Source organism: Tachypleus tridentatus, chromosome 7, assembly GCF_004210375.1.
Source record: "Tachypleus tridentatus isolate NWPU-2018 chromosome 7, ASM421037v1, whole genome shotgun sequence".
Classification (NCBI taxonomy): domain Eukaryota; kingdom Metazoa; phylum Arthropoda; class Merostomata; order Xiphosura; family Limulidae; genus Tachypleus; species Tachypleus tridentatus.
The window spans coordinates 169,684,077-169,708,223 of NC_134831.1; the positions used below are offsets into that span (position 1 = coordinate 169,684,077).

At 35.7% G+C, this 24,147-nt stretch overlaps 1 protein-coding gene across 6 annotated transcripts in view; it reads right to left on the minus strand.

Annotated features, from left to right (window-relative positions):
• LOC143257201 (3',5'-cyclic-AMP phosphodiesterase, isoforms N/G-like) overlaps window positions 1–24,147 on the minus strand; it is a 425,601-nt gene that overhangs the window by 103,330 nt on the left and 298,124 nt on the right. The window contains exon 1 of one of the 6 annotated variants that reach the window (XM_076515580.1): window positions 1,231–1,396. The exons of the other annotated variants lie outside the window; for them this stretch is intronic. Coding sequence (XP_076371695.1) covers window positions 1,231–1,316 — 86 coding nt within the window. The 5' untranslated portion in view covers window positions 1,317–1,396. Of the gene's footprint in view, window positions 1–1,230; window positions 1,397–24,147 lie in introns of those variants that run through there. 6 annotated transcript variants of the gene reach the window in all.

A 24,147-nucleotide genomic window follows, 5' to 3' on the forward strand; every position in this document is an offset into this window, starting at 1 on the left:
CCTACTAATATATATTAACCATATATATATATGGTCAGAAACTACTTAAATATCAGATATATACACAATAAGCAAAACTACTAAGATATCCACCGCAGCGCTCTCTACTGTCCGACGGGAGAAAACTGCACAGTATGTGGACTATAGAGTAACGATTCTAATATATTAGCAGCTCTTACCCTCCCTTTATTGTAGACGTCCGGAGTTATTGAACTAATGTTTTCTTTCAATGTTATTTTGTATACAAACTTTAAAACAAATAGAACGTTGTTTTAAAGTTTACCTAAACAAGACAGATTTTAAAGTAACAATGCGTATGCTTATTGAATGTTGTTTATTACTGAATGTTTTTTGGGGCCAATCTAAATTTTTAAGGAAATATCTATATATATTACACATGTCATATCTTCCTTCCTCTTAGTTTTATGTTTATATTAAACATGTTATTTCTTCCTTACCTGTTGATTTTGTGTTTATATTACACATGTTGTGTCCTCCTTCTTATTGACTTTGTGTTTATATTACACGTGACTTAGTTTTCTGTTTATATTACACATGACTTAGTTTTCTGTTTATATTAAACATATCATGTTTTCTTTCTTCTTGGTTTTATGTTCATTGTACACAAGTTACTTCTTTATAACTAAGTTTTGTTTTGGTATTACACCCATCACCTCTTCCTTTCTGTTAGTTTCATGTTCGTATTACATATACCACCCGCACGGCGTTTTCATATTCAACATATTAGTTGTTTCTTTGTTTTTCTTCCAACGTTTTACGTCCACATTACGTTACTTTCTATTTACCCTAAGTTTATTGTTTTTGTGGATTGTTTGCACACGAGCCAGAACAAGTTACGATACAAGTATTGTTTTCACAGTATCATTACTGCTACTCTCGTGGAGAAACACTGCATCTCTTGTTGATGTAACTGAGGGATATTAAAACTCAGACAATAAGCTACAATAAAAGTTCTTTCTCGAACTTCGTCTCTATGGTGTTCAATTACGATTTCGCCATCTCTAAGTGGAGTCCAAAAACTAAACACTACAACAGTGCCTAAAAGTACCGTCAAAACACTAGGCAATAGCTATTCGTGAAATTAATAATGGTGTTGAGTCTGTTTCGGTACATAACGTAAAAATACATAAAAAAACTGTTTTTATTAACACCGTATTAGATACTACCCGAATAAGACTTTTTTTTTTCTAACAATAAGGCGGTACTTACCGTAACACATTGGCCAAGGTATGACGTCGAATGGGAGAGATGTTTAAGTATTGACAAGTTGTATTTTTCTCACAGGAAATAGACATCGGGATGATGTGTTAATGAATTATTACATGAACTATCGCTACTCCCGACTGTGGCAACACGGAGTCTCTTGGCCACTTGTCTGAGGTATAGTCATATATACAACGCTTGGAGAAAGCCACGTTTATTCGCAAATGGTTTAAGCTACAAGTCACGTGAAGAACAGTTAAGTAACCATATAAAAACAAATTCAGATGTTAGGCTAATGTTGCTGGCGTGTGGTTTGCACTGATTATTTCTCGATTTTTTTCTCGATTTTTATTGTTCAAAATAATTAATAAAACAGGTGATCCTTTTATAAGAGTGTGTGTGAATTTTTAGATTAGACAAGTTCGTTTTAAACGTTACCTATTTAAGGAGTAAACAAAATAACTTATTGCTGATAAGTGTTATGTTTTCACTGTAAATACACACCTATTTTACATTTCTCTTCATATAATTAAGCGAATGTTACTACTATGTTTTTATCTTCCTCTACCTTCCTGAGAAGCAGTCACCGCACTGACAGCAAGCCAATGTCTCAACACCAGGGTTAATGGATTCTCATTATTTTCACAAAATTAAGAAAGTTATACTTCATGTTATTAGCAGATTAACAATATCGGTGGCCCGGTCTGAGGGTCGCGGGTTCTCATCCCCGTCGCGCCAAACATGCTCGCTCTTTCAGCCGTGGGGGCGTTATAATGTTACGGCCAATCCCACTATTCGTTGGTAAAAGAGTAGCCCAAGAGTTGGCGGTGGGTAGTGATGACTAGCTGCCTTCCCTCTAGTCTTATACTGCTAAATTAGGGACAGCTAGCACAGATAGCCCTCGAGTAGCTTTGTGCAAAATTCCAAAAACAAAACAAACAAACAAACAATATCGAATCTTGAATTTTAGCTTTGTATAACCGTAGAGTTGCCTTCAGGAACGATTAATGTTGAATTAAAAGTTTTTTGTTTTTAACTTAAAATATATCCTCGTCCCACCAAACATGAAGGTTATGTAGGTTATTATGTGAGAGTCAATCCCCCTATTCGTTGCTAAACGAGTAGCTCAAAGTGTTGGCTCTGGGTGATAATGTCAAACAGCCTTCTCTCTAGTCTCTCAACTCTCAGTAAGCGACGCTTAGTGAAGATAGTCCTCGTGTCGCTTTGTGCGAAATTCATGTCAGAAAACATAAACCTAAAACATATTTTAACACAAAAGAATTTTTTCGTGTGTATAAGAAAAACTCCAGAAATCACCTTTCTCTCAGGTTGTTTATCGGTTGTATATAGTAATACGATTGTTCATTTTGTTCACAACGTTTCATAAGGTTTACCTGACGTCATCTGTTGAGAGACGTGATCTGTTGTTGTTTTTTTTAAACTCACCCTTGGAAATAAAACATTTTATCAACTCAGAACCATAGAGGTCGTTGTTTCAGTAAAATGTTTTATACAAGGAAACGTGACAGTATATCAATAACATTCTGAGGTTTTTGAGGCCATACTGTTTTAAGGTCCAGAGGAGAGAAGATATACAAATAATAATTCATTATACGTAATTACTTAATATTAATTCATGTTTAGAAGTAAGTATACAGTGCCAGTACAAGTCTTTATATGTTATTACCTAATAATAATTCACGTTTAGATGTAAGTGCCATTTTCAACCATACATATGAAAGAACATTAAATACGACTGAATCGTATATGGCAGAACTCAACTCGTGAGAAGAGTTGAAACATCTAGAAGGAAAGCAGTTGAAACCCACGTTTAACCACATTAGAGACATCATTCACATCGTAAGTTTAACCACATTAGAGAAATCATTCGAAACCTAAGTTTAACCACATCAGAGAAATCATTCGAAACGTAAGTTTAAAAATATTAAGGAAATTGTTCGAAACCACATTAGAGGGAATTATACAATAGCAAAGTTTAACCATATTAGAGGGAATTATACAATAGCAAAGTTTAACCACATTAAAGGGAATTATACAATAGCAAAGTTTAACCACATTGGAGGGAATTATACAATACCAAAGTTTAACCATATTAAAGGGAGTTAGAGAAAACCTAACTTTATCCATATTAGAATAATATAGTTTAAAAATAAGTTTATCACGTCAGAAAAAAAATTGCGAAATCTAAATTTAATCACATTGAAGGGAAACATAATTAGAAACGCAAGTTTAACAATAATAGTAGAAACTACTTGAAATCTAAATCTAAACACATTAGATAATTTGTTTTTTAGAACTTTGACTACGTTAGTAGTGAAGGGTCGCGGGTTCGAAACCCGGTCGCACCAAAACATGCTCGCCCTCCCAGCCGTGTGGGCGTTATAATGTGCGGTCAATCCCACTATTAGTTGGTAAAAGAGTAGCCCAAGAGTTGGCGGTGGGTGGTGATGAATAGCTGCCTTCCTTCTAGACTTATATTGCTAAATTAGGGACGACTAGCGCAAATAACCCTCGAGTAGCTTTGCGCGAAATTAAAAACAAACAAACAAAAAACGTTAGTAGCGGAAAACAGTGAATAAATACACAAACATTTTTGTCATATTTAAAGTGAAACATCGTTAAAGCCTGTCACTTTTGAATTCTAAGAACTCGTGAGTGAAAGAATAGGCGAATATGTAATACAACATCAGTCGCATTACATCAGCTATGTCAGAGTGAAACGTATAGGTAACAACTACAGTATATCATGTACGTGTGACAAAGTGCCTTTGATCCGTTAAAAGTTTTAAATACTTTGTTAAAAGTGGAAGTTAGAAGAAAACCAAATTGAGAAGAGGAGTTCAAGGGTCACTGATATTGCAGCTCTGAGATAATTCCCAAATGATTGGTGTTTCAAGATATTATTGACAGTTTTATGTTTACATTGTGAAGGGAAGCGAAGCGAATCCTAGAAATAAACGATATTTGTACAGCTATCTGAAATTTGAACTTCCACCACTGTGACATTTTAACGACTCCAAACAGTTCTTTACTGTTGTTACTTTTGTGTATTTTCCCAGGTGATCAGGTCGTCATACGTAATACAGAGTTTCTTGTGTACATGTATCGGTATTTAGTGTTTTTTAAAACGTCAATCCAGTGTGATTTTTAATCTTCAGGCCTAGCTCTTATATGAAAGATCTGTTATTGTGGCTTAACGTACTAAACTACAGGACTTACAGGTTATAAAAACAAAATGGTGGATACTGGCTTTTAGTTTCGTGAGACAAGCAGTGTGATAACTGGCGCATGTGCACTACACATTGATAAAGCTTATAATTGCTCAAGACTGTTCGCTTCTCTTCGAATATTGTTCAGTTTGCTTGCTTTTGTTTTTAAATTTCGCGCAAAGTCACATGAGAGCTACTAGCGCGAGTCGTCCCTAATTTAGCACTTTAATACTAGAGGAAAAGGAGCTAGTTATCACTACCCACCGCCAACTCTCGGGCTACTATTTTTAGCAACGAATAGAGGAATTGAGTTTTACATTATAACGCCCCCACGGCTGAAAGGGCGAGCATGTTGGTGTAACGGGGATTCGAATCCGCGGCCCTTAAATTACTAGTCTGTAGCCTTGACTGTATTATTCAATCTCTTGCATGTACAACCTATGTGTCTTAGAGCCTCGGATGTCCACTACGAAAACTATATTTTTCAGACACTCGGATGTACACCTCGCAAACTATGTTTGTTAACCCCCATATGTGCAGCATACAACCTATATTTATTAAACCCCCTAATTTGCACTACACAATCTACACTTATTAGACCTCCAGATGTACAATACACAAACTGTACCTGTTAGACCCCCTGCACAACTTTTATAACATTGTTTATTGGAACAGTTTAACGAAGTTTAGTTACAATATTTTAAGCAAAAATGTGATATTTTTACAGTCATGTGTCTCACTGAAAGGTTCACCAACAAGCAGTAAAAGTAGCGTCAAGTTGAAATAAACAAAGAGTTATCGGGTTCTTTATGAAATGTCAGTTGTGGTTATTTTCAGGCGAATTATAAGAGTTGAAATTTTTGTTTCATTTTCGAAATCAGAACAAATTCATATCGGTTTATCACTGAAGTTTCATTGTTTATTTTCACACGCTCCAACTCCGACGTGGTCAGATGGTTAAGGCGCCCGACTTGTAATCTGAGAGTAGCGAGTTCGAAACCCCCTCACACCAAGCATGCTCACCCTTTCAGCCGTGGGAGCGTTATAATGTGACTGTCAATCCTACTATTCGTTGGTAAAAGAGTAGACCAAGAGTTGGCGGTAGACGGTTTTGACTAGCTGCCTTCCTTCTAGTCTTACGCTCCTAAATTTGGGATAGCTAGCGCAGATAGCCCTCGTGTAGCTTTGCGCCAAATTGGAGATTATGCAAAACAGAACAAACCAATTGATCGTGTCTTAGTTCTTCGCTTTACTTCGAGATAAGTCAGAATGTTTAGTCTAATTGTCTTTGGCATAAGTGAGTTTGATAATAAAGAATAACAACTGAACGATAAGATATTAACATAGTTTTGTGTCTATTGCTGAAATGTTCTCTGCTTCATAATTACTTCATAATGTCATGGATTGAATTGATTATTTCGCTTCATTGTAATATTTGTACTTTAAGGTTCTAATAATGTATAAATGCCTGTAAAACATAGTACACTATTAAACTAAAGTTATCATATGTTTTGAAAGCTATATTAAAAGTTTATAAACGTTACGTTATGTTACGAATCACAGGATGTTTACGTTTAAACATTGGTAAAATACGGTGATCCGGTAGAACAGCGATAAGTTTAGTGACTTAAAACGCTTAAATCCACGATTCGATTAGTTCAATTTCTAATTGCTCAAGTCACGTGATTAAAGACACTCGAGTCTCGATAGCGGTACCGCAACCTGGAATCGTCGGGCTGTCCAACCTTTCAGCCGGTGGGGCGTTATAATGTAACAGTCAATCTCACTCTTAGTTGATAAAATGGTAGCCCAAGAGTTGACGGCGGGTGGTGATGACTAGCTGCTTTCCCTCTAGTCTTACACTGCTAAATTAGAGACAGCTAGCGTATATAGCCCTCGTGTAGCTTTGCGCGAAATTCAAAAAGAAACAAACAGACAAAGAAAAACAAACAGACCCTCAACAATTTTTGAAGTATGTAGTTTGGAATACTTTTTTTTTCTTATGACAAATGATACAAATTTTCACGATAGATAAAAGATTTCCCGGAAAAGAGTGATGAAAAGATTAACGCTAATGCTTGAGCAAATTAGCTCATTAATAAGCACCAAAGTCTCATATGACAGCTCTACTACATCCAACATTTATACTGTAATTACAAACGACTCATTCATCTTTAAGAGACAGGTCTACTTGTTCCAAAGTGATGTGGTCTTCATCGAGTTTTATTGAATATGATTTACCAACCTTGTTCATGTTAGGTTTTTGTTGTTTTTCGGTCATAAACAGTTAGTTTAACAGAGATATCCATGCATCGATTGTATTAAAAGAAAGATTCTAATAGTATTGAGGATAATTAAATAGTTTGTGAGAAGGGGGTATAAATGTTATCAACATCGTCCTTGTGTTGTAAATGTAGTTTTGTAACACTCCGAAACTAACGATGAAAATTACAAGAGATACAAAAGTTTACAGCCTAAATAAAACTTTGACTCCAAGTTCCAATCACTTTAAGTGTCCCATCGCATTAAACAATGTTGTCGAATTCAAATAAATCCTCAAGGTGACTGGTTGCGCCATCACTCAAATAGAAATAGATTGCGAATCGACCTAGGGCGAACATTAAAAAGGTTGTTATGACGCCATCTATCAAACGGTTCACAGAGTTATTACAAAAAAAACATACAACTAGGAGCCTTCGGCATTGAACTGGGGTTTTAAAGCTAATTCATTTAAAAAAGCGTAAACGATATCTCTCTAGATAACGTTCTCACGAGATATCCGACAGCTATCAAGTCTCCACAATAAGTGTATTGACAGAAGATAGGCAGGTTGTTCCTATGAGTCGATCTCTGGATTTTGGAGGTGTCAATCGGGGTTTTAATCTATGTACTATACCACAAAGTTAATATTCCCATTTAAAGCCGCGTGTGTATTATAGGAGTAACAGTTAATCTCTTACTTTAGGTGGTAGGTTACTTCTAACTGGGTGAATAGTACAAAATTAGGAACGGCGACAACTAACCCTCATAGGTTTGCCATAAATAAAAATACAACATTTAATATACAGTATCTTTATAACATAAAACATTTATAATATCACTTTGGTAACACTTTTGGCTTGATGTTCATTATAAAGTTGAACAGTCAGTCAGGTACATTGCCAGCACTAGTCTTAGCGTCTTCGTTTTTCCTATTATCGAATTTTGCCTCAACCCACCAGAGGGCTACCGCGCCAGTCGTCCATGATTTTGAAGTGATAGTGAGACAGCTAGTTATTAAAATCCACTGCTAATTCATTGGCTATTTGTTTGCCAACGAATAATATGAATGACAGTCACATTATAACACACCCATGACTAAACGGGCGAACATGTTCGGTGACGGGATTCGAACTTCCAACCCGAAAATTGTATTACGAGTCTAGGAAACTAGCCACCATGATATTCCAGGTTGTCGTTTTAACCACAGTATGCTATTGGAACTAGATGATGTCTTATTTATAACAAAAAGTCACGTTAAAAATACTGACCACGTGAAGAACCGTCTATAAACATCTAAGATACACATCACAAAGGTGAATATCAGCTATTGGTTTTGTCGTATAATCAAAACACTGTAAATGCAGAATAGTTAATCTTAATAGCATGAAAGTTAAACAAACCGTACATTACAAAATTTGGTTTATATTTACAAATTATATATTCGAAAACAGCCATCATATTTTCATTTACCACCGATATATACTGGTCAACAACACGACAATAAATCGTACAGTCTGATTTTCCAAGTATATATGACAATGTGATATACACTGTTCAACAACACGACGTCAAATCGTATGGTATGTTTGTCCAAGTATCAGGTCATCCCATAAGTAATGTCCGAAAATCTAACACAGAAAATGCATTATCATTTCTGTCTTTAGAAGCTTTAATGATTAGAATATGTAGTAGGACGTGTATAAAAATGTTCAGACAAATAAAAGAAACTAACTCAACTCCACTTTTTCAGATCGTTAATCAAATAAACCCTTATGAAGATGGATGTGTCTGAGGAGAACATTCGTCATATAATGTTTTGAGTTTAAAAAGGTAATAGTGCAGCAGAAACTACACGGAACATTCAAGGTGTTTGTGGTGCAGATTCTCTCAATGAAAGAAAATGTTAAAGATGGTTTCAGAAGTTCAGATCAGGTGACTACAGCTTAAGTGATGCACCACGTTCAGGTTGTCCTGTTGAGTTTAATGATCAGTTTCTGCTGGCTGCACTTGATGAAGATTGCGCTGTAACAGTTGAAAAACTAGTACAAAAGCTTAATTCAACCCGTTCTACAGTTCACTGTCATCTTCAACAGCTTGGAAAGGTGTCAAAACTAGGAAAATTGGTCCCCCATGATTTGACAGAAGCTGACCTTAGAGCACGAGTGGACATTTACACTTCTCTGCACTCTCGTGAACGTAACTCACCTTTTTTTTTGGACAGGGTAGTGATTGAAGATGAGAAGTGCATATTTTATAAAAATTTGAAGCGCCGCAGACAAAGGATCAGTGGAGGTAAACTGGCTAAAGCACAGGTCAAACTGGACCTCCACCCTAGAAAAGTCTTGTTAAGCGTTTCATGGGATATTGTTGGTCCGATCCACTTTGAGTTGCTGCCACTCAAGGTAACAATTACATCAGAATTTTATTGTCAACAGTTAGAACGCTTGAATGTTGCACTAAAAAGTAAAGAGGCCTGCTTTGATCTATCGTAAAGGTGTTGTGTAACACCAGGATAATGTACGGCCCCATAGAACAAGGATCACATCTGTAAAGATTGAAGAACTAGACTGGGAAAAACTTCCACATCCACCTTATTCTCCAGATCTTGTCCCATCTGATTATCATCTATTCCAAAGTTTGCAAAACTATCTTGATGGAAAAAAGTTTGAAACACATAAAGATATTAAAAACTACCCTACCTACATTATTTTCCTTTAAACCCCCAGAATTTTATAGAAGTGGCATTCAGAAGCTTGTGAATCGTTGGCAGGAAGTAATTAATAATAACTGAACATACATTATTGATTAAATAACATTAAAAGTGTTTGAAATCCTTTATCTTTTTCTGAAATTAGAATAGGGAATTACTTAAGGGATGACCTAATACATATATCTTACTTAATGAATGATCTGATAAGTATGACAATGTGATACAGACTGTTCAGCAACACGTCACCAAACTGTACGGTATGGTTGTCCAAGTATATACAACAATGTGATGCAGACTGTTCAGCAACACCTCACCAAACCGTACGGTATGTTTGTCCAAGTATATACAAAAATGTGATGCAGACTGTTCAGCAACACGTCACCAAACCGTACGGTATGGTTGTCCAAGTATATACAACAATGTGATGCAGATTGTTCAGTAACACCTCACCAAACCGTACGGTATGATTGTCCAAGTATATACAAAAATGTGATGCAGACTGTTCAGCAACACGTCACCAAACCGTACGGTATGGTTGTCCAAGTAATATATACAACAATGTGATGCAGACTGTTCAACAACACCTCACCAAACCGTACGGTATGTTTGTCCAAGTATATACAAAAATGTGATACAGACTATTCAGCAACACGTCACCAAACCGTACGGTATGGTTGTCCAAGTAATATATACAACAATGTGATGCAGACTGTTCAACAACACCTCACCAAACCGTACGGTATGTTTGTCCAAGTATGTACAAAAATGTGATGCAGACTGTTCAGCAACACGTCACCAAACCGTACGGTATGGTTGTCCAAGTATATACAACAATGTGATGCAGACTGTTCAGCAACACCTCACCAAACCGTACGGTATGTTTGTCCAAGTATATACAAAAATGTGATGCAGACTGTTCAGCAACACGTCACCAAACCGTACGGTATGTTTGTCCAAGTATATACAACAATGTGATGCAGACTGTTCAACAACACCTCACCAAACCGTACGGTATGTTTGTCCAAGTATATACAAAAATGTGATGCAGACTGTTCAGCAACACGTCACCAAACCGTACGGTATGGTTGTCCAAGTAATATATACAACAATGTGATGCAGACTGTTCAACAACACCTCACCAAACCGTACGGTATGTTTGTCCAAGTATATACAAAAATGTGACACAGACTATTCAGCAACACGTCACCAAACCGTACGGTATGGTTGTCCAAGTAATATATACAACAATGTGATGCAGACTGTTCAGCAACACGTCACCAAACCGTACGGTATGGTTGTCCAAGTAATATATACAACGATGTGATATAGACTGTTCAGCAACACGTCACCAAACCATACAGTATGTTTGTCAATGTTATATACAAGTTCTAAACGTTATTTGGAAGACTACAGTTTTTTTTTCATATAAAAAACTCGGGTAATAATTATCCACATGTTTTCAGTTTTGAAGTTTTACCCTTAGTTTCTATACTTAAACTGATTTTTATGGAATTTAGAAGCACTACTAGTCCGTAAATATACAAAGTCCCCCAGTCTTATGTCTAGAGATTGGAACATACTTACATTAACAGTTTTATCCAAACATAAAGTTAAAGAATCATACTCGGATACAGTATTTCCATAATAAGTTAAATGGTAAAGTTAATTAGCTGCAAACAAAGCTGATGTATGTATTTTTGTATAATAATAATGGTGCTTGAGGAATAATGTTAGTTTCATTCTGACAAGAATTTGTTTGTTTATGAATTTCGAGCAAAGCTACACGAGGGCTATCTGCGCTAGCCGTCCCTAATTTAGTAGTAGAAGACTAGAGGGAATTCAGCTGGTCATCACCACCAACCGCCAACTCTTGCGTTGCTTTTTTACCAACGAAGAGTGGAATTGACCGTTATATTATAACGCCCTCATGCCTAAAAGGAGAGCGTATTTGGTTGGGCGGAGATTTAAACCTACGACCTTTAGATTGTCAGAAATTGTAATTTTGTCATATTGTACGTGTATAACTCTATTCGTTAGATATTCACATTTGTACTTTAGTTAAAATACTAGACTCCAAAAATGTACACTGACATATCTTATTATTATTGGTTATGATATTTTAAAAGTAATTTTTTAAGAATTTATTTAAAAAACAACAACAAAAATGTTCATGGGGGATTTTTTTTGGCAGAAGGGGAAAATTCTCCCTATATACACCTCCTGAATTCCAAACTGAAAACTGTCATTTAGAAAAGTGGGTTACGTATTAAATGCACGGGAAGTAGGAAAAGGAACTCTATATAATAAATAACATTTCGCCATCTAACGCGTTCTTTCAGAGAAGTTGTCAGCATATAAACATCTGAATGACATCTTCAGGAAACAAAGGTAAGGCGGAAGAACGAGAATTTTGACGTCAGAAGAAGAGACGGAAATAAAAAGAGCTGTATTAATTTCCGTTAGTCAGTAACTCTGACGAAGTTTTCTCTCCAAGACTTTCAAATACTCTATAATTTGACGAAAAGCGAAACGAAGACTTGTTTTGGTTCGATTTGCTACCTATATCTCTCTCCTTTTTCATATTAATCTGGTTCGGCGAGGACCTGTGGCTGTCGTGCGGGACAATAATTCCGTGGTTCTCTTCCTGTTACCCCTCCGATAAAGATATCATGTCCTATATCCTAGCTTCCTGGGTGTGTTATAAAGTTCTTTGTTTGTTTTGGTATTTTTCACAAAGCTACACAAAGGGCTCTCTGTGCCCTGCCCCACCATGGGTAACGAAACCCGGTTTCCAGCAATATAAGTCCGCCGACATACCCACCGTTTCACAGGTGAGTATGCTTATAAAAGCGACGTTTATATCTCATTATTCGGTCTCATAATTGTAGCGCAAGAAATTGGCAGCGAGTGTTGTTGGTTACCTGTCTTCCATACCGTCCATATCTTCAAAATCAGGAACGGCTCGCGCAGATAGTCCTCGAGAAATTCTGCACGAAATTCAACAAAGAAACAAACAAAGCATTTGAACAGTGGGTTTTCTTTTCTTATTTTGTTATCTATCTGTCAACTACTTTTATGTTTACCTTCTTTAGTTTCAACTGGGTTTTGATTGATATGACAATCTCGAATGAAAAAACACACATATATAAGTAACGTTTATTTGTATAGAAACTTATATCTTAATGATGCAAGTCCTGTATGATTAGTGACAATATTCCTGTATATGAGATGTAAATCTGGGTTAAAAATTACTGGTGAGAAAGGTATAATAAAAATAAATTTTCAATCTAAATTCATCCATCTCTTAAAACTTCACCCAACTACTAGGCTGCTGGATGTTTCAGTTACAAACTCGAAGGCTTATATCACTAAAATTCGGTGTTTAATATTTGCAGTATGCACAGTAAAAACGACTATTGTATAACTTTACACTTAAAAAGAAAGAATGGGTAAAATAAACCCAGGATGGTGGCCACGCTAATTTATTGAACAACACATGCGGAGTGATTTATATCTATTTCACTATCGGGGTTTCTGAGTATTACGGTTGGTGATTAGGTCATTTGTAATCGAATCATATATAAGGGTAGTATAGTTACATTCCAGTATTAATATTTATTAATATTATGTTGTAGAGTGATATTTGGGTGTAATCTGACTTAGATCCTGAGAGTGGATAAGATTAGGCGTCTATAATCTAAATTTTGAAAGGAATGTTACAACTGTGCCCCTGGTATGGTAGTTTGTAAACAGGTGCGTTTTTTGTAGTCAGACCTTTGATTACTGTTTACGTCAGTTGCTTAACAGGTTTTTACCTAAGAAGTTGTTCCGTGAAGAGTGTACATTTAGTTTTTGTCCAGTATCACTTCAGCAGTATTTTGATTTATTATAACATATTATTTTCATAACAGCTTTCGGATGATGAGTCTTCGAAACTGATCAACCTATCTTTATACGATTTACCAAATGTGTTGATGAAACATCTTAATTCCAGATGTTAACATACAAGTTCTCAAAAAAGTTTCCAAATAGTAGTTGTTCTTATTTTTAAGGGTGGGGACTTAACTCCTCCTTACAACGCTAGTAAGTGTGACTAAACTCTTCCATACAACTCTAATACGTGCAACTTAACCCATCCAAACAACGTTAATAAATATGACTTAACTCTTCCATACAACGCTAATACGTGCAACTTAACCCATCCACACAACGTTAATAAATATGACTTAACTCTTCCATACAACGCTAATACGTGCAACTTAACTCTTCCACAAAACGCTAATAAATGTAACTTCACTCTTCCACACAATGCTAAAAAATATGATTTATATATTAATGTAACACCACAATATAAGACATTAGGGTTTCGTTTTCTCGCATAAATGGAAAAGTTGGTGTTGAAGGTCTTTCTCTAATACTATCTAAATCAACGCTATTGATCTATCAGGGACGCTGTCAGGCCTTCTTGCTGAACAGAGTCCAAAATATTCTATAGAATAAATTAGATTTCCTACCGCAGTCTTACATTCCAACTAATAGAATGCCTTTCCAACTGAGCTATATCGTTATTTGAACTGACCATTTCCTCAGTATGATATAACTAGCATCTTTGAACTAACTATTTTTCTCTGTATGACATGACTAGAATCTTTGAACTAACCATTTCCTCAGTATAATATGACTAGCATCTTTGAACTAACCATTTCCTCAGTATAATATGACTAGCATCTTTGAACTAACCATTTCCTCAGTATAATATGACTAGCATCTGTGAACTAACCATTTCCTCAGTATACTATGACTAGCATCTTTGAACTAAACATTTCCTCAGCATAATATGACTAGCATTTTTGAACTAACCATTTCCTCAGTATAATATGACCAGCATCTTTGAACTAACCATTTCCTCAGTATAATATGACTAGCATCTTTGAACTAACCATTTCCTCAGTATAATATGACTAGCATCTTTGAACTAACCATTTCCTCAGTATAATATGACTAGCATCTTTGAACTAACCATTTCCTCAGTATAATATGACTAGCATCCTCTGTATGTTTCTTCTAATTAATTATATGTTATTCAGCTAGGAAGAAGGTAATGTGTTGGTTCAGTCAACATCAGAGTGTTAGAGAGTTTAAACAGCTGTTAAGAACAAAATTATTATTACAAAAAACAAATCAGTGGATCAAACCTGTTCGGTTTTACGTCTAATGGTGATCGGTATAGTAGCGAAGTGTTTTCCTCGGGGGTCTCCAAAAACGAGGGACCGAAAACGAAAATGTTGAATAAATTGAATGATGCCTGTATGACGAAAGAAGACGTTATTGATTTTACTGTTTTTCTATCATCATCTTAAAGTTATAGGCTTTTATAGTCACATTAAGTGAGTCTCAGACGAAAAGAGTCTGAGAACCGCCGCAGTAGCTGATCAGCTGCTATACTGTGATAATATACGTAGGTAAAACGACTATTGCATCATTGAAATTTCAGTTTGTGGTCTACGAAATAACTTCATTAAAAAGAGAAAAAAATCAGTTAGGAAATAAACTTGACAGTGTGTGTTTTTAATAGGTGCTTGTTTTATTTATTAAACTTGACAGTGCGTGTTTCTAATAGGTGCTTGTTTTATTTATTAAACTTGACAGTGTGTGTTTTAATAGGTGCTAGTTTTATTTATTAAACTTGACAGTGTGTGTTTTTAATAGGTGCTTGTTTTATTTATTAAACTTGACAGTGTGTGTTTTAATAGGTGCTTGTTTTATTTATTAAACTTGACAGTGTGTTTTAATAGGTGCTTGTTTTATTTATTAAACTTGACAGTGTGTGTTTTTAATAGGTGCTTGTTTTATTTATTAAACTTGACAGTGTGTGTTTTTAATAGGTGCTTGGTTTATTTATTAAACTTGACAGTGTGTGTTTTAACAGGTGCTTGTTTTATTTATTAAACTTGACAGTGTGTGTTTTTAATAGATGCTTGTTTTATTTATTAAACTTGACAGTGTGTGTTTTTACTAGGTGCTTGTTTTATTTATTAAACTTAACAGTGTGTGTTTTTAATAGGTGCTTGTTTTATTTATTAAACTTGACAGTGTGTGTTTTAATAGGTGCTTGTTTTATTTATTAAACTTGACAGTGTGTGTTTTAATAGGTGCTTGTTTTATTTATTAAACTTGGCAGTGTGTGTTTTTAATAGATGCTTGTTTTATTTATTAAACTTGACAGTGTGTGTTTTTACTAGGTGCTTGTTTTATTTATTAAACTTAACAGTGTGTGTTTTAATAGGTGCTTGTTTTATTTATTAAACTTGACAGTGTGTGTTTTAATAGGTGCTTGTTTTATTTATTAAACATGACAGTGTGTGTTTTTAATAGGTGCTTGTTTTATTTATTAAACTTGGCAGTGTGTGTTTTAATAGGTGCTTGTTTTATTTATTAAACTTGACAGTGTATGTTTTTAATAGGTGCTTGTTTTATTTATTAAACTTGACAGTGTGTGTTTATAATAGGTGCTTGTTTTATTTATTAAACTTGACAGTGTGTGTTTTAATAGGTGCTTGTTTTATTTATTAAACTTGACAGTGTGTGTTTTAATAGGTGCTTGTTTTATTTATTAAACTTGACAGTGTGTGTTTTTAATAGGTGCTTGTTTTATTTATTAAACTTGACAGTGTGTGTTTTAATAGGTGCTTGTTTTATTTATTAAACTTGACAGTGTGTGTTTTAATAGGTGCTTGTTTTATTTATTAAACTTGACAGTGTGTGTTTTTAATAGGTGCTTGTTTTATTTATTAAACTTGACAGTGTGTGTTTTAATAGGTGCTTGTTTTATTTATTAAACTTGACAGTGTGTGTTTTAATAGGTGCTTGTTTTATTTATTAAACTTGACAGTGTGTGTTTTTAATAGGTGCTTGTTTTATTTATTAAACTTGACAGTGTGTGTTTTTAATAGGTGCTTGTTTTATTTATTAAACTTGACAGTGTGTGTTTTAATAGGTGCTTGTTTTATTTATTAAACTTGACAGTGTGTGTTTTAATAGGTGCTTGTTTTATTTATTAAACTTGACAGTGTGTGTTTTAATAGGTGCTTGTTTTATTTATTAAACTTGACAGTGTGTGTTTTAATAGGTGCTTGTTTTATTTATTAAACTTGACAGTGTATGTTTTAATAGGTGCTTGTTTTATTTATTAAACTTGACAGTGTGTGTTTTAATAGGTGCTTGTTTTATTTATTAAACTTGACAGTGTGTGTTTTAATAGGTGCTTGTTTTATTTATTAAACTTGACAGTGTGTGTTTTTAATAGGTGCTTGTTTTATTTATTAAACTTGACAGTGTGTGTTTCTAATAGGTGCTTGTTTTATTTATTAAACTTGACAGTGTGTGTTTTTAATAGGTGCTTGTTTTATTTATTAAACTTGACAGTGTGTGTTTTAATAGGTGCTTGTTTTATTTATTAAACTTGACAGTGTGTGTTTTAATAGGTGCTTGTTTTATTTATTAAACTTGACAGTGTGTGTTTTAATAGGTGCTTGTTTTATTTATTAAACTTGACAGTGTGTTTTAATAGGTGCTTGTTTTATTTATTAAACTTGACAGTGTGTGTTTTAATAGGTGCTTGTTTTATTTATTAAACTTGACAGTGTGTGTTTTAATAGGTGCTTGTTTTATTTATTAAACTTGACAGTGTGTGTGTTTTATTTTTACTTAGGTGCTTGTTTTATTTATTAAACTTGACAGTGTGTGTTTTTAATAGGTGCTTGTTTTATTTATTAAACTTGACAGTGTGTGTTTTTAATAGGTGCTTGTTTTATTTATTAAACTTGACAGTGTGTGTTATTAATAGATGCTTGTTTTATTTATTAAACTTGACAGTGTGTGTTATTAATAGATGCTTGTTTTATTTATTAAACTTGACAGTGTGTGTTTTTACTAGGTGCTTGTTTTATTTATTAAACTTAACAGTGTGTGTTTTTAATAGGTGCTTGTTTTATTTATTAAACTTGACAGTGTGTGTTTTTAATAGGTGCTTGTTTTATTTATTAAACTTGGCAGTGTGTGTTTTAATAGGTGCTTGTTTTATTTATTAAACTTGAGAGTGTATGTTTTTAATAGGTGCTTGTTTTATTTATTAAACTTGACAGTGTATGTTTTTAATAGGTGCTTGTTTTATTTATTAAACTTGACAGTGTATGTTTTTAATAGGTGCTTGTTTTATTTATTAAACTTGACAGTGTGTGTTTTAATAAGTGCTTGTTTTATTTATTAAACTTGACAGTGTGTGTTTTTAATAGGTGCTTGTTTTATTTATTAAACTTGACAGTGTGTGTTTTAATAGGTGCTTGTTTTATTTATTAACCTTGACAGTGTGTGTTTTAATAGGTGCTTGTTTTATTTATTAAACTTGACAGTGTGTGTTTTAATAGGTGCTTGTTTTATTTATTAAACTTGACAGTGTGTGTTTTAATAGGTGCTTGTTTTATTTATTAAACTTGACAGTGTGTGTTTTAATAGGTGCTTGTTTTATTTATTAAACTTGACAGTGTGTGTTTTTAATAGGTGCTTGTTTTATTTATTAAACTTGACAGTGTGTGTTTTTAATAGGTGCTTGTTTTATTTATTAAACTTGACAGTGTGTGTTTTTAATAGGTGCTTGTTTTATTTATTAAACTTGACAGTGTGTTTTTAATAGGTGTCTATTGTATTTATTAAACTTGACAGTGTGTGTTTTTAATAGGTGCCTGTTTTATTTATTAAACTTGACAGTGTGTGTTTTTAATAGGTGTCTGTTTTATTTATTTGTGTAATCTAAATTTGTATCAGAAAAATAGCGCATATAATAAAAAGAATATTATAAACCAACGAAAGCCTTTACAAGGAGTACTCCTACTTCAGGTTTTGGCTTCAGATACATTTGAATCTTTTCAACACTATTGTTTATATAGCCCTGATATACAAGTTGCAATTGAAAACTCTACGTATATTGTGATTTACACGTGAATGATCTCATCTGCCGTTTTTTTCAGGCACCACCTTCAATTTTAATTAGAGTGTTATAGTTACAATGTCCTGTAAACTACCCCTCGGTGTGGATTCCTATATTTGGTGGGAGGATCTCCCAGAGAAGGTCCTGTTCTTTCAGCTTACCTCCTCTGGGATCTCAACATCCACGAGTTTGCCATGCGTGGCGACACGTGACGGGGAGAAGAAAATTCTGATGGTTGAGAGTTCCAACTCTAACGCACCAATTTCGCTTTGAATTCTTGTAAATGGGCAGCCTTGAGTTGGACTCTCCAAAGTCAATCGACTGGTCTGTTTGGGCTAGGGTCAAACAAGCATCAGTGTGGGATGTTCTCAATGGGTGTTGTGGACTTTGTGTCTGATGCTGGTGTTTGGATATAGTGCTCACAAAACCCTGGTGTTACTGTAATGTCCTTTTTTAGCATTGTAGTCCATCCCCTCATAGGGCTTCATGGTGGGTGGGGTCAGTGGACACAGAATCATTCTTTCTTTATTATAGATCCCCCTGATCAAAACAGTGAAAAAAAGACCATTGGTAAACAACTACTTCTTAAAGATTCAGAACAGCAATCTTCAACTTCTTCAACACCTGTACCTGATTTTCTGACATTACATTCTTTATCAGACAAATCTTTAGGGTAAATGTTTCCCTTTTTTATTCAGGAGAGACTTGCTGACTCTCTTAAGTCAGTCAGAAAGCTTCATTCTGGTGACATATTGATGGAAACATTCACTCCAACACACAGTGAAAACCTCTTACATTCAAAGGTGATTGGTGATATACCTATTGTGGTTACACTTCATGCTACTTTGAATTCTTCGTGAGGAGTTATGGTTGAGAGGGATTTAAAGAATATCCTCAAGTCAGAAATCCTCGCTGGTTTCTCCACCCGTGGAATTTCTGTAGTGAGACATATCTCCACTCGCAAAGATGTAATTATGATGCTGACCAATGTCCTGATTTTGACATTTACATCAACATGTCCACCTTCCACTATCAAGGCAGGTTATCTAAATTTCGAAGCCTCTCAGATGTTTCCAATATCAGCAGTTTGGTCACTCGAAGACATCGTGTTGTGGTTCCTTAACGTGTGCTCATTGTAGTGACAAGGACCGTGATGCCTACGAATGCAAAATTGACCCTCATTGTGTTAATTGTAGTAGATCTAAGCCCACTTACTTACTTTCTTGCCCTAAGTGGGTGGAGAAAAAAGAGGCACAACGTTTGAAAATGGTTCACAACATTTCATATCTCGAAGCTCAAAAGTTACTGTTCATCACTCCATCTCGGACGGATGCTGCTGTACTCCATTACACTGCTACAGTGGGAGTACAGACAGATCTCCAACAGAGTCGCTTCCAAACCATGTGAAGAGTCTTTTGCCCTTCGTTGTTAACAGAGTTGACGAGTCAACGTCAACACCTATCTCTATCCCACCATTCCTTCCTTGGATCATATTCCTTTCTTTTTGGCTTCTGGTGTTTCCTCGGGTCCATCTTCCTCTTCGACCCCGATATGCAGAAAGATTATTCCTTCAAGCTATCAATCACTGGAATCTTCACCTACCAAAGAGACCTATCTGTCCATTCGACCCAGAGAAGAATCCATGGGAGCTAATAGACTTCTTAATAAAGAGAAACGACTTGGTTGGAAACAAAAGGGCCCTCGACCCAATTCTCTTTCACACAAATAAAAATGATAACTTTAATGCAGTTAAACTGTCGAGATTTGTATTCTTATTTGGATGACATCGAAGCGCTGACTGCCTTGTACCATCCTGTGTATCTTTTCTTGCAGAAAACATTTCTAACACTTGCTTATTCAATCACTTTTCAGCAGTTTTCGTTGTACAGATATGACAGATTGTGGGGGGGACGAGTGCATGTAGGGGTAGCACTGCTGGTTGAGCAGCATATGCCCACCATGTTTTTGCCACTAGAAACACTTTTGGAGGCCATAGCCATCCATGTTTCTTTAGATTGTAACATTACTGTTTATTCTCTCTACCTATCTCTTGGAGAGACATATGTTCAGTCAGACCTTGATGCTCTCATTAAACAGTTGCCGTTTCTCTTTTTAATCCTGAGAGATTTTAATGGACATAATACCCTCTGAAGGAGTCGTTCTCTCTTAAGTACTGGTTCTTACACTTATGTTCTTGCACCTCGTCAGTCTTTTAGTGCTGTTGATCTTTTTATCTGCTACCCTTCACTTTTCTTTCATTTCTTTTTGAAGATGACGTGACTCACGGGGCAGTGATTATTATCCTATCATTTTGAAGGAGACTAGTCGTGTTCGATGTCACCCAACCCGCGTGCCACAGTGGGAGCTGGGCCAGATCAATTGACTCTTTTCACTGCTCTCTAGGAACTTGATCCTGCTGTCGTCTGTAATCCATCAATAGACTGCTGTATGGCAACAGTAACTGACTGTATTGTCCAAGTGGCTTCTGAATATATTTCTAAAACCTCAACACGTTTTCCACGGTAACTTTAACCATGGTAGAATCTTACCGGTCACATGGCACAAAAGGCTCAAAAACGGGCCTAGTATACCTTTCGATTGTATCCCACACTTTCATACTGCATCACTTTCCAGTGGGCCTATGCACATGTTCAGCAGGTATGACGTCAAAGCCAGAAAGAATCCTGGATTAAGTTCACAACTAGCATCTCTTCTACCACCAGCTCCAAAATCATATGATTCAAGGTTTGAAAGGTCAGTGGTCAGTATACTTCTGTCCCCTTTTGATATTGCTCTCCAATGACCAGGAAGTTGCTGATGCCCAGAGCATCACTGATACACGCAGCAAAATCCTTTTCTCGTGCATCCAGCACTTCTGTTTCACACCCCCACCTTCTTATCCATCAAGACTCGGGCAGAGCGATCAACTTTTTCTTTTCAGGCTGATCATTTTTATGAGTATAATCGGTGGAACTCAAGCTTGCTCTTCGTCGGTCTGGCAGTACATCAGTTGAACTTAATGATATTCACTACAAGATGTTGGGCCATTTCTCTTCTGCCTCTCTTGATATTATTCTAGCTGTTTTTAACCAGATCTGGCAGTAAAAAGCTTTTCCTAATGCTTGACGCCATGCTATTATTCTCCCTTTTTCTAAGCCTGGGAAGGATCCCAAGATTCCTTCAAACTATCGTCCAATTACTTTGACAAACTGTCTCTGTAAGGTCTAAGAGAAAATGGTTAATGCTCGTCTCGTTTGGTTCCTCGAATCAAACAACCTCCTCTCGCCAACCCAGTGTGGGTTCTGATGACAACACTCCACCATGGACCACCTGATTAGACTTGAAATGTCAATCGTGGAAGCCTTTCTCAAGCAACAACATTTTGTTTTTGTATTTTTTACCTTTAGAAGGCATATGAAACTACGTGGAGGTATGGTGTTTTGCGAAACCTCCACTCATACGTGTTGCATGGCCATTTGCCCATTTTTATCAAACATTTTTAATGGACCGGCGATTTCAAGTTCATGTGGTTTCGACACTTTCCTGTTCTTTCCCACAGGAACTTAAAATTTCTTAAGGCCGTGTCTTGAGTGTCACACTTGTCATTATAAAGTTTAATGTTATCAGTGGACAACTCTTCCCTTCAGTTGCAAACGATCTCTATGTCGACGACTTCCACATCTCGTGTCAGTCATGTATCCCGAGGTTTGCTGAGCAGCAGCTACAGACTGCCCTCAATTGTTTACTGAAGTGGACCACAGCAAACCGTCTACATGCACTTTGACCTTTATTCCATACATCAAGCAGCTACGTGTCAAGTGTACAAGCGCACTGAACATTCTCTGTGTCTTCTCTTCTACCTCTTGGGAAGCAGATACATGTTCTATGCTAAAAATCTATCATGCTCTTATTCGATCGAAACTGGACTATGGGTCTTTGGTATGTGGCTCTGCTACGGCCTCAGCCTTGAAGATGCTGGACACCATTCACCATCAGGGACATCGGCTCTGCACTGGAAATTTCCACAGTTCCCCAGTCATAGCTTATACACAGAGTCTCATGAACCTCCTCTATACCTCTGCTGTTTGCACCTGTCTCTACTGTATGCTGTAAAACTTCAATCTTTACCACAGCATCCTACCTGAGGTTGTGTTTTCCTTCCTCAGTGGACAAAGCTTTTTAAGAATAGATGGTCTGCTCTTGTCCCTTTTGGTCTTCGTATCCACGCACAGTTGGCTGAATTTGGACTAATCTTAGATGAAGTTGCTGTCTTCATTGATCAGCCCATCCCACCATGGCTTATTACCATTCCCAGATATGACCTTTCTTTGAATCATCTGAAAAAGATGGATACTCTCGATTGGAAGTACCATCTTCTATTTGCCAAAACTCATTTGAACCATCCTTATATTTCCATACATAACAATGGCTCAAAATCAGGTAACTCTGTGAGTTCTGCCATGGTTTGTTGTGGTTCGGTGGTTGCACACAGAAACCCTTCTATAGTTCCTGTGTTCACTGCCAAACTGTACGCCATTTCTCTTGTCCTGGATAACATAGAAGCTACATAGTACACGAACAGTACTATTTATACTGACTCGCTTAGCTCTCTACTGGTTCTGGAACTGATTAACGCTGGTTCTCATCCTGTTCTCGTCGATATTCAAAACTGACTGTTCCATTTCTCTTTAACATCTATTTCTATCCAGTTTGTCTAGATAGCAGGCTATGTTGGTATTCATGGAAAAGAGCTCGCTGACACCGCAGCTTAGTCTGTCTGCTCTGGCACTATCACTGCTGCACCTGTCCCAAACATGGATTATAATCCTGTATTTAAGGCTCGGCTCCGCGCCAGTTGGCGAAGCCAACTTGGAGTGAGCAATGTGATAACAAGCTTTTTCAAATAAAACCTTCTGTTGGACTTTGGTCGTCTTGCTTCTGTAATGACCGGAAGGAAGAAAGTTGTCCTTTTTGTATGTAGCACTGATGCACCAGTGTGTGGTACTGATGCACCAGTGTGTGATACTCAAGTCACAGTTGCCCACATTTTACTGTCGTGTCGTCGTTACGACAGTGAGCGACGGCTCTATTTTAGACATATTTTCCCCACGGGTTCACCTTTGACGTTGGACAGTATCATTGACGATGGTGACACTGCTCATCTAAATTGTGTTTTTAAATTTTTAAGGGTCATTCGTCTTTTAAACTCTATTTAAGTTTGTAATTCGACAATTGGACTTTGTTTTGTTTTAACATGATTCCTTTTCACGTATTTTAGTGTTACTTTATTTTAAATTTTTATCAGTTGTTTGGTGCAGATAGCCTAGTTGCTTTGCGCCAGTAAACGCTAAACAATCAACCTGTAAACTAAATTAATAATGTATTACAGTTACAATGACCCGTAAACTAAATTAATAATATATTTTAGTTACAATGTCTTGTAAACTAAATTAATAATATATTATAGTTACAATGTCCTGTAAACTAAATTAATAATATATTATAGTTACAATGTCCTGAAAACTAAATTAATAATATATTATAGTTACAATGTCCTGAAAACTAAATTAATAATATATTATAGTTACAATGTCCTGTAAACTAAATTAATAATATATTATAGTTACAATGTCCTGTAAACTAAATTAATAATATATTATAGTTACAATGTCTTGTAAACTAAATTAATAATATATTATAGTTACAATGTCTTGTAAACTAAATTAATAATATAT